General features: G+C 35.7%; 1 protein-coding gene across 1 annotated transcript; it reads right to left on the reverse strand.

Moving 5' to 3' along the window:
• Nucleotides 1-355: 355 nt before the first annotated feature.
• Nucleotides 356-8,013, reverse strand: LOC106777424 (probable ubiquitin-conjugating enzyme E2 26). Its single transcript, XM_014665011.2, has 7 exons — nt 7,546-8,013; nt 6,127-6,267; nt 5,003-6,037; nt 4,858-4,921; nt 4,342-4,481; nt 3,935-4,246; nt 356-713 (listed from the first exon to the last, which is right to left on the reverse strand). Exons 1-7 carry the CDS (start codon nt 7,615-7,617, stop codon nt 387-389), a joined length of 2,091 nt encoding a protein of 696 aa, XP_014520497.1. The 5' UTR covers nt 7,618-8,013; the 3' UTR covers nt 356-386.
• Nucleotides 8,014-11,796: the final 3,783 nt, after the last annotated feature.

Raw genomic sequence — 11,796 nt, forward strand, 5'->3', positions numbered from 1 at the left:
AACTTCCAGAAAGAGAAGTTATGTAGGAACATTGTTATTATATCGTTTGGTGAAAATTTGTTCAGTGTCTAATAAATAAACTAAAAAGCATCTATCTCTTTGAATGTGTAGTCTATCATACATTGTGAGGACGAGACGTCAGCACTTTTTGTTTTTAGAATCTTTTATTCACTGCCACGTATGCTGGTACTCCAAAAATACTAAGAGGCAACAAATAAGCATCGAAAAAAACATAAGCCAGCATGAAACAAAGAAGGCTCTTGTCATTCTATGGATTATAAGAATCGTCTGCAACTATAAACAATATCCAGAATTATGTGCAGCCATTGTTATAATTAGTAATGAGTTCCATTTAAATCAATCATATGGACAAAATGTAATATATTCTAAGACTTCATCATGTCTCGAAATTTTTTATCAGAAATTGCAGCAACCTCGGGTATTTCATCCACCGAAGTTTTCTCCTTTGCTGATGGAAATACTTTGTCACAGTCCTTAGCTCCAATTTTCGTAAACTCTCTAACAAGCATGTCCACATGTGCAGACAAAGATGTCCTAAACTGATTGGAGCAGCTCTTGTCACCTTGATCAACATCCTGCACCCCATCTTTGGTCAAACAACCTACTTGAGCACCATCTATGTATGCTTTGCATGCCACCAGAATATCATGAGCTCGACTGCAGAATTGCCCAGCCACGAAGTCCTCAAAATTCTGAAACAAAAAATAACCTCAATGGTCCAATATTTTAACCAAAAAAAAAAGTTACAACTAAAACGTAATTTACATAAAACACACACACACACACATAGAAACTCCTTGGTTCTTAATTACTATTCATGTATTTCCAAGGATCTGCATTTTAAAGTAACACTTCTAATACGGGGAGAAGGATAAATGAGAAATCCTCTTTCGATCAAAGGAAAGATATATTCAACAACCTTCGACAAATTAGGCCCAGCTGTATCATGTCCGATGTGCAACCTCAGCTACATAGCAAACAAATTTATGCAAAAAAGCTTGAAATAACTGATTCATAGTCACCTGGAAGGTACATGGGACATTGGTTTCTAAGAATTAAAAATGATTCTGCTTTGAAAGTGTTCCCGGGGTCCAATCTGATTTGATGATAACTGGAGCACAGGTCAATGTTGGAAAAGGTGCAGGCTCCAGTGTAGTTCATCTAATAATTCATCCACCGTGGGAATGAAAAACTTGTCTTTTACTGATAGTGCGCATTAATTGTGTAATCATCGACACAAATCAAGCAAAAGAATGGAACGTAACTAGAACAATATCTCACACACTCAAATCAAGCAAAAGAATAATAAAAGAATGGAATAGAACGAATTGATATCTTTTATAGATGGTAATATCTGGGTAAACACAAGTAAACAATAACTGGAAGTATAACCTCCTTCCGTCATCCCCTAATTGGGAGCATAACCTTCGTCAATTATCCTGGAGCATAACCTCCTTTACAAAACTCACAAATCAAAAGCATAACCCTAACCCTAGATTCTAACTTTATTTATACTAATTATTTCCAGTCCATCTTGTGCTAAATCTTTCCCTATAATATACTTATATTTAATATAAATATTTCTCGTATATTTCCTTAGAATATATCTTTATTTAATAAAAATCTTCCCCGTATATTTCCCTAGAATATATCTTTATTTAATATAAATATTCNCCGTATATTTCCTTAGAATATATATTTATTTAATATAAATATTCCTTATATATTTCCCTAGAATATATCTTTATTTAATATAAATATTTCCCTAAAATATTGCTCTAGATATACTAAATATTTCCCCCCTTATACCCTAACAATACACCCCACTGCAAAACAACCTTGTCCTCAAGGTTGGAAACGGGGAGCTTATCTCATGGCTCCTCATCAATTCAGGTCTGGAGGCTCGGGAAGTGGCCATTCGTCCTTGTCTTCCGCCAATATCATGACTCACAGGTTCCTGTCCAGGCAGCGGTGAGCAGGACCGAACATTCGCCACATCTAAAGCATCTTCCTTCTTTCCTTTGTTTCTCATACTCCTCATAAGACAAATTTCTCAGGTTTCTTTCCTTTCGTCCGGACCCCACATTCTTTGTGATTGCCACTCGGCTTTCCACAGAAGTTACCGTTAGGTTATGGATAGGGCGACTAGGCTCCAACCACGTATTCGAACCATTTGGTCTCTCCTCAAATTGATTCTTGATCATACTTTTGCCTCCAGTTCTCATAAGGATGTAATTTCACATACACTAAATCACCAATATCAAATGTTTGATTACTTCTCTATTTATCAGCTTGCTGTTTGATCCTGCTTTGTGCTCTTCTCATGTCAAACTTAATCAGCTTCAATGCTTCTTCTCTCTTCTGCAAAGTTCTTCCAACTAGTTACACTCTTGATTCCCCTAGTAAATAAGGAAGATAAGATGAAGGGTTTTGGCTATAAACTACATCATAAGGACTGGCTTATATGGTACTGTGATAAGTGGTATTATACCACCACTCAGCCAAAGCTAACCACTTTGACCAATCCTGAGGAACATCTGCAGCATGCATCTTAAGAAGGTTTCCAAACATCTATTGACAACCTCGGTTTAGTTTGTCCATCTGTTTGAGGATGACAGGCAATAGAAAGCTTGAACTGTGCACCTTGAAAAGCCATTAAATTTGTTTGATACCACTGATGTAGACAATTCTAGCAGAAGGAATTACTCAAAGAATTTAAAGAATTTGGGATTCTAAGGGAAGACTGGATTCCGAACTGTACTCAATTAGGAGAGATTTTGGAAATTTTATAAATGAATATGAATTAATAAGTCAGATCATCACTTCCCTATTTAGAAATAACTATTAACCGTTTCTAACAACTACAAAAGAAAAATAGAGTACCCGACTATACAAAGTCCTATATCAAAAACAGAGCTCCACAGAGTGGATATAGGCATCCCAAGAGATGATCTGATGATTAGAAAACATCCACTAATACCATGCAAGAGTATGTCCATGCATAAAGAAGGGAAGAAATGTAATAAGTTCATGAAGAGAAGTGTGTATCAGAGCAAAATACTATTCAGCTTGAGAAAAGCAGGCAAATCTTTCAGAGCCATCAAAGGCTGGAAGGTGCATCTTCGGTGGACTAACAGTGTGCAGTAGTCGAGGACCACCTGCATTGGCAGATTGCTAAAGAATCTGATCATTATAGCCATCTCCACTCAAACACTGTGACAGTGTTCCTTTAACTGTGTTTGCATCACATTGTCAGGGCAATACTTTAATGAAGCAGTTCATTTTTTGGAGGCATGAGACATCAATGAAAGGACCAATTGATACTGATGAAGGATAAATGAGAAAACGTCTATCAAGCAAAGGAAGGTCCTAAAAGAAAAAGAGAAATCCAACAATTTCTTCACTACTGAAGCAATTGCCCATCCCTCCGAATATACTCAGGTGGTTACAAGCAAAGAGATTCTAGCCACACACGTGGTTCACAAACATGTGAACCACGGTTCACAGCAAAACAGAATCATGGGAAATATAACATCAGCAGTATTTCTTCAACTACTTGGGGAGCCTTTTGTGTCTCTAATGACCCCAACATCCTCCATCCCTTCACAGATTAGGCCCAGTTGTCTACTGATCAGCGTGGCCCAGATAAACTTTTTCATTAGTAACAGCAGTGAGCATATCTTAAGTGAATATGGGTATGCTGTTGAACGGATAAATAATACATTAATGCACCATGTTGTTCCCAAATAAATATACAATAAAGTGTGCAATGCATGAAATATGGGATTCACGTGATAAGACATTCCATCAGTGTGCAATAAGGTATGAGTGAACATGACAAGGTACACTTTCTTAAACGATAGATATTGTTTAATATACACAAAAAAGAAATAAGATATTTCAAGAATCAAACCTTTGGAGGTCTTCTCATGATATACTCCATTGTCCTCAATGATAGGATGAATGTGTTCTCATTGTAATGCAAGGAATTAAACGCACCCTCTTTAGAACCCATTAGATGGGCAAATCCAGGCTCATTGTAGTATGGCTCTGAATTCAGGATTAGACCCTGTATAGAGACCAGAACCTGTAAAATTGTTGAAACACCTGGTTGCCACTTCTCATTCTCATGACCAGACCAGGTGTTAAGTAGACTAAGGCAAACTTTGCCAGAACTATATAAATTTGGGTTGAGTCGAAGCCCACAAGAGTGGTAGTGGACGTCCTGCATTGAAAAATGCCCCTTGGTTAGATTTGAAAAAAGAAAAATGTGAACATGAAAAAATGTGTAGTTCAGATACAGTATCCTCAACCACTGACCGGGGGTACAGTGGGATAGCTACTTGGGAAGAAAAAATCAAAAAAGAAAAGGCCATCATGATAAGGTGTTCCCTCTGCTCCAATAATTACTGCCCTCAAAAGATCTATTCTTGATTCATAAACTCTGACAAATATTGAATCTGATCAAGATAAAATCAAGTGTCAAAGAAACAGCAAGGGATTTCCCGAAAAGCATGCAGCATATTGCTCATAATCATTCAAAATATAATATATAGCCATGTTAACTTCCAATTTCAGACCAAAATTGTATCTGGACTCCATGAACGGAAACAATGTATCATTGTTTCATAAGTGCGCATGTATATGTGTATATTAAAACAATGAAACCATGCAAATGGTGCTTTTGTATGACAATAAGTACCCTTATCGTATTACTAACAATCACAATCATACCATAGATCCATCAGCTTGAAAAGAATTCAATTTAATAAAATACAGAGTGACTTGATGGAAATTATTTAGGCATTATTACAGGAATACTACACAAACTCTCACCCGGCAAATCCTTCTCCAATGACTTCCACTCTTCCTGGAGTCTTTTAGCACATTTCTGTGAAACCTGTTCAGGAAATAAATTGACATTAAGCCTAAATAATTAATATTAAAACTGAAAAAAGAAAGGAATGCATTAAGCGGTTACCTGTTTCATGGAACAGCTAGCATTAAGAAAGTAATGGTCTGAAGGGTTTTCAATAGTATCAAATTGTTTAAAGTTTTGGAATTTCCTCAAAATTTCATCTCTAGCTTCATCGGATATTGTAGCAACAGCACTTTCCGCAGCTGCTCCATTATTTCCATCTCTCCCAGGATAATGAACCCAAGAGTTATCAAACAAGGGCTCTGGAGCAGCGCTAAAAGGAACAAAGGGACTACCAAAACTTGATTTAACCGTATAACTAGAGAGTGGCTGAAAATGAAAATCTTTCTTCGCCCACATGAATGATTCAACTCCAGGAAAATGAAAAGAAGATCCAACAAAATTTGAATGATTCAAAGTTTTACTTCCATCTGCTGTCTTAGAATTTCCAAAATGTCCCCAATGTGGTACCTCACTTGCATTTTGCAGTTTCTTGGCTTCAAAATTGTCTACAAAGATGTGGCTAGCTGGAGCATAAAAAATGTTAGGCTTCTTTTTACTCTCAGAAGGTCCTGTAGATAAATTAGGTTTAGATGACTTCATTCCAAATGCCATCTTTGGCTTATGCCTCCTGTGTTTTGAGGCATTTGATTTCTTCTTACTCAGGCAATTTACCTGAGGGGAAGATAACTCTACTCCAGAAGGGTGCTGAATAATAGTATTCATTTTAACTTGCAAATTGGAATTACCTGCAGAAGGTCCTTGAGTTTCAAGGTTAGAAGGCTCTAATGTTAACAAATGCTGAGATGAATCAGTCACTTGAGAAACGTAAGCACCAGACATGGTATGAGACCAAGGAGACAATGAATGATAGTTAGTTTTTTTCAAACCTAGATCATACTCTGCCATCCAAGGAATAGGTACCTCAATTCCGGGAGGTATATCCACATTATCAAAATGTGTCTGTATTAAAGCAGATTGGTCTGCATCAATGTAATCATCCGAAAACAAATCAGAGTAGTCATCATCATCACATGAACTGTCAGCATTATGCCCATCACCTGATCCAGATTTATCCATAACATCATCTAACAATTCCTGAAAAAAGATTTCCAGCAAAATTTGAGTCTTTCACAATGTTGGAAAAGATAACAACAACCATTTGTGAGAAACAGTAAGTCGTATACCATATTTTGATGATCACCATAATCATCATGAACTGTTGCTATCGCCTTCCCCTTGTCAATTTTACCAACTTTATCACCAACTAATACTAATTCAGTAGAATCATTGTCGTCATCTATGTCAATCACATCATGCCTTATGGCCTACAAAAGTAAAATACAATTACAAATTTATATAAATCCCATAGTCATAATTGAATCTAAAAAAACTCAGAGAAAACTATATAAAAGGGGAAAAGTTGTTATTGAAGTCTATGTAAATTCAATTAATTCGGTCAACTTGAATATCTCAGTCAAAATTAGGAAATAAAGCGACATTGTTCAAAATTTATGATGTTATAAAAAAGAATTAATCAGCAATTCAGCATGTTAAGATATTCCCAGCAATGATACAACTGGACAAGAAACAACTACATAATTAGGAATTGCAATTACAATATGTTAACAGAAAAGAACCCAAATTTAAATATTAACATAGCTTTATATGTAACAATACCAGAAAAGTTTCAGGGGAACAAAAGAAAAGAATGAAAACGCTACACAGGAAAACCTTTTTATATCAAATTATTTGGCAAGCTTGTTAATTCTTGGTTTGTTGAGCAACCAAACCAATTTATTCCTTCCAACAATAGCATAATTCTGTCAAAATTCTTATCTTTTTAGTTTTTCTGAAGCGTCACTAAAAAGAATACATAAGGGAAAGCAGATATGATCACGACCACAGTGAAATTAAATATTAGCTAAGTCACCAACCATTGTGCCAAAACTCCTAAAACGTCAGCTAATCTTGGTAACAAGAGCGCAATCATCAGGAAAAAACCCAAAATCTCAAAAGTTGGTTAACTTGGTAACACATGAACATACGATATCAAATTAATGTTTGTCACATCATCCAAAATCAACATTGTTGGTGAAAAAAACGTACAGAAAGAACCAACTTGGGCTGATAAAAACAATTTCACAACCTGACTAAAAATGTTTACACTCCGGAGACTAGACTGAAAAAATGAAACAAAATGAGAGCCAAAAATGTTTTCTTTTTCGCAGAAACATTACAAACCAAAAAACACACAAAATTTACAATGTTACAATCAAGAAACAATACCCCTCCTGAAACCAAACACCAATAAACGAAGTTCGTAGCACGCAATCCGAGAAATGCATGCCACCGCAAAATTCAAAAAATGAAGCCTTTTGGAAAAAAAAAGCGTCATGAAACCCAAATTGATCAACCAAAACGATCATCATCCAAAACCTTATATCAGAACAAAAACTTCATGAATTTAGCCAGAGCTCGGGCTACATAAAACAATTTTCGAAAAACACAAAACCAAATTAAATAAAAGAAAAAAAAAAATTAGTGATGATACATAGACACTGAGAAATATATTTATACAATCATATAGTTCTATAGTTACATACCTCTTCCGGCTTCATCGAATTGGGAGTGTTGCTAGTCACCGGAGGTGGAATCTCGACTAAGCCAGGGTCCATCTCTCGATGAAAACAGCTTCGGAAACGGGAACACAGTCGAATATAACGACGGCGTTTCAATGCAGAGAATCGGGAGAGTCGGGAATTTTGAGGGAGTGAGTGCGGAAGGGGTTATTACTGGGAAGTGGAGTGAGAAGAATGCTGGTGGATCGTATGATGGAAATGCGAAACGGTGCGTTTGAAGAGAGAGAAGAGAGAGAAGAGAGAGAAAGAAAAGGGAGAAAACGAAAGAGGAGAGAGAGTAGGAAATGATCCAATGTGAAGAAAGGAGAGGCAGGAGAAAGGTTCTTATCGAAGGGGTTCGCGCCTTGTCATGAACATTGACATAGCCAGCAACGAACAACAAGTGTGGGTGTTTGTAATTTATATGTGTGTGCGCATTTTTTCTTTCTTTTTTTTTTTTTTGGGTTGATGAGCTTTCGTAGAAAGAACTCGTGAAATAAATATTCTAATTCACAATGGACTTTGGCCACCTTTTCCAAACCAACATTGGAAATTGAAATATTTAACTTTTTATTAATTGAAATTAAAATATTTAATGAAACTGATATATTTTAATATTTTTTATAAAAAGGAATTAATGTTGATTTTATAAATATTTATTGCTATCATCAATAGTTTTAATTATTAAAATGGGTTTAATTTAATGACTTGGGATGATATTAACAACTTGGCTTAATTGCTTTCTTCGTATCCAGTTTGATTATAGTGTGTCAAATTCATCCATCTTTTTTAAAAAGTTTTAAGGTTTAATATCTATTTTGGTCCCTCTTTTAGGAGGGTTTGTTTAAAGTGATCTTTCCTTTTTTAAAAAGTTCACTAAAGTTCTACTTTTTGCAAAAACTGTGCAAGTAGGTCCTTTTTTGTTACGGCGTTAACTTTGTTAACAGTAGAGTTGTCCAGCTGGCTAATATATGATGAAGTGTAAAGTTTTTCCTTTGCTGGCACTATTATGTGTTTAAAAAATAATAATAAATTATGACGTGGAATTTAATATAGTTAGGGTTAATATCTCGCGATAGCTGTTTTGTTCCACCATTGAAAGCTAATTCTCAAAGTCCAAATTGCAAATCTGCAAAAATAGCAGTCATGGAAACCTTGCAACAACAGTTTTGTTCCACAAATTCTAATTCGAAAAACCTAAATCATGGATCTGCAAAAAACGCACAACCATTCATGGAAACCTCGTGACAGCGGTTTTGTTCCATCATTGAATCCTAATTTGCAAAGTCCAAATTACAGATATGCCAAAATCGCACAACCATGAAAACCTTCCCACAACAATTTTGTTCCATCATTGAACCCTAACCTTCATTGCACCATATATCAACCAAGGTATAGTAGTTTCATTCCACCACCGTCGCCCATTGACGCTAGCAACCACCTTCACCACGAACCTGCAACCCAAAACGCAAAATCCCTGCACCTACAACAAAACATTACCAGCACCAAATTACCCCAAATTGAATTTCTAATTTAACCCTAGGTAGTGAAGCTGTGATAGAGCAATGAAGGAAAAAATGGTGTTTTTTTTGTCACGAAGCGCAGAGAGGGGAGGTGGTGGCGAAACAGAGAGAAAGCGCGAGAAGGAGAGAATCTAGAACCCATCAGCAGCTGGGTCTACACTAGAATCGGAGATGGCGATGAGATCACCAAGAAATCCCAATCCCAATCGCAAAGAAATCCCAATTGCATCTGACCAAAATCACTTTGCCTAATTACCCAAAATTACCCTAATTTCAATTTTAATTTTAACCCTAATTTTATTACATTTCCACGTCAGAATTAATAATTTTTTTTAACACATAATAGCCAACTGGCAGCTCTGTCGTTAGTAGAATCAACACCGTTAGCAAAAAGGACTAACTTGCATAGTTTTTACAAAAAGTAGGACTTTAATGAACTTTTTAAAAAAGGGAGGACCACTTTGAACAAACCCCCAAAAGAGGGACCAAAATAGGTATTAAACCAAGTTTTAATATGTCTGAACTTGGTTTAAAAGTGTCAATTTGGTCCAAACGTGGTAAAATTTGCTTCAATCAAATCTCGTTCGTTAAATAGACGCAGACGGTGTTAACTTTATTTTTCTCTCTCTTCTACTTTTGTGTAATGCAGAATGTTTGCAGCTAATTTTATTTTTCTCTTTATTATGCTTTTATGTGCAATGCGGAATGTTTGCAGCTTTCTCTCTTTTGGTAAAATTTAATAAATAATAAAGAAGTTATTACATGATTTTTTTCTAGTGAAATAAACAAATAAATCCAATAAAAGTAAAATACATAACAGAGGAATGGGTTATTATATAAGGAATGTATACAAATTCAACGAAGAAAATGATGTATAGATAAAAACCAGTAGTGTGTGCGACAGATCTGTCCAAAGCCCACTTCTTTATCTTTGTATATATCAGAGTGCAAATAAACAGTGGAGAGCCCCACCATTTTAAGGTTGTTTTTCGTTCAGCAAAAGAAAAGGGTAGCAGAGCCTTGTTTCCACCAAAGCAGCATCATCACATCTCTCTCCAACCAGCTAGATCATTACCGGGAACACCCTCCACGTTGGAAGTGTCACCACACACCATCATTCCAACTTATTTATTTCCTCACACGAGCCACCACCAAAGCAAGAACGTATCACCTTCAATTTTCCTTCTTCTCCTTTGTGCTAGACCAGCAGCTGCATTCTTCTCTACCGAAACAGACCGCCATGCCGCTAAAAAGCCTTGTCGGAGCCTCCAAACAAATGACAATAGGTCAAAAGTGTTCCTTCGTAACTCTTAAAAAAATTATTTCGTAATATTTTTTAGATATTAAAATAAGTTGGGTTATAATATCAAGATATATTTAAATGAAAGGTACGTAATTAGACAAAAAGTTGTTGTGTTCAAAAAAGCATAGGAGAGAGAATATAAAGTTAACTTCGTTTCTACTTATTTAACGGAAAGGATTTGATCGAAGTAAATTTTACTCATGTTTGGACGAAATTAACACTTTCAAACCAAGTTTGGAAGTAATTGAAACTTTTTCAAAAGGATGGACGAACTTGACACACTACAGCCAAAGTGGTGACAAAAAAAGCAATTAAGCCTAAAAACTTATAAGTAAACTTAAGTCAAATCAGGTCTATGATTTATTTTAATTTTTTTACTTAATTTCAAAGAATATATAGATACCTATGTAATTTGTGAAAAACTGAGTTATTTTGTTATTACAAATAGGTTAGTCAAAACAAAATAAATAAAAGTATGTCCACGTATAATTTAATGATTATATTCAAATCAGAATAGCTTTAATTTACTTTTTCTTAAGAAAATCTTAATGTATAAGCAACCAATGAAATTTTGTTTCTCTAAGATTTCTTCTTGAACGCCCATGTGTTCAAAACTCAAAGTAAATGTTAGTATTTGAAACTGATATCAATTGTTGTTTTGAAACAGAACTCAAGAACATGTTTTCGAATCCTGACGCATTATAATCAATTAAGGTTTTTATGTAATCTCTTAAGATTTTTCTTCTGCTTTAATAGTTTTGTTTTTATTTTCACATATTATCCTGAGCATGTAATTGATTATATGAGCACATAAGTCAGATATTGATTTAATTGACAGTTATAACATATCAGGTTATTAAATGCAAAGGATTAGACAAAATAAATTCATTTAACCGATTAAACAATTTCCATTTTAATCAGATTACACACTTATGAAACATATTATGGCATTACTTCCTATTTTAATTGATTAGACAACTTATGTAATCGATTACCATAGAGCAGTTTTGATGGAAGCATCCTTGCAATTCAGTCACGAACACTTCCAGAACCAAAGAAAGCAGCGGATAGATGGATGCACTAGTAAAAAAAGAGGTTTATACAGCGCACATTATGCCACGGTTCACCAGAAACCGCAGCATAATGCTGCGCGGTGGCACTTTCGTAAATAAATTGAACTTATATGCCGCGGTTCCCCATATAACCGCGGCATATAACCCTGTCAACCAACCCCTTTCACTCCACGTCAGAAAAAAAATTTAATGACAGCGGAATAGGCCGCGGTTGGTCAGAGAACCGCGGCCTATTCCCCTGTCAATTTAATACAGGGGCTGACTGATGGGGAATGTCAGCAAGTGGCAGGGGGAATAGGCCGCGGTTGGTCAGAGAACCGCGGCCTATTCCCCCTGC

This window comes from Vigna radiata, chromosome 2 (assembly GCF_000741045.1).
Source record: "Vigna radiata var. radiata cultivar VC1973A chromosome 2, Vradiata_ver6, whole genome shotgun sequence".
Classification (NCBI taxonomy): Eukaryota; Viridiplantae; Streptophyta; class Magnoliopsida; order Fabales; family Fabaceae; genus Vigna; species Vigna radiata.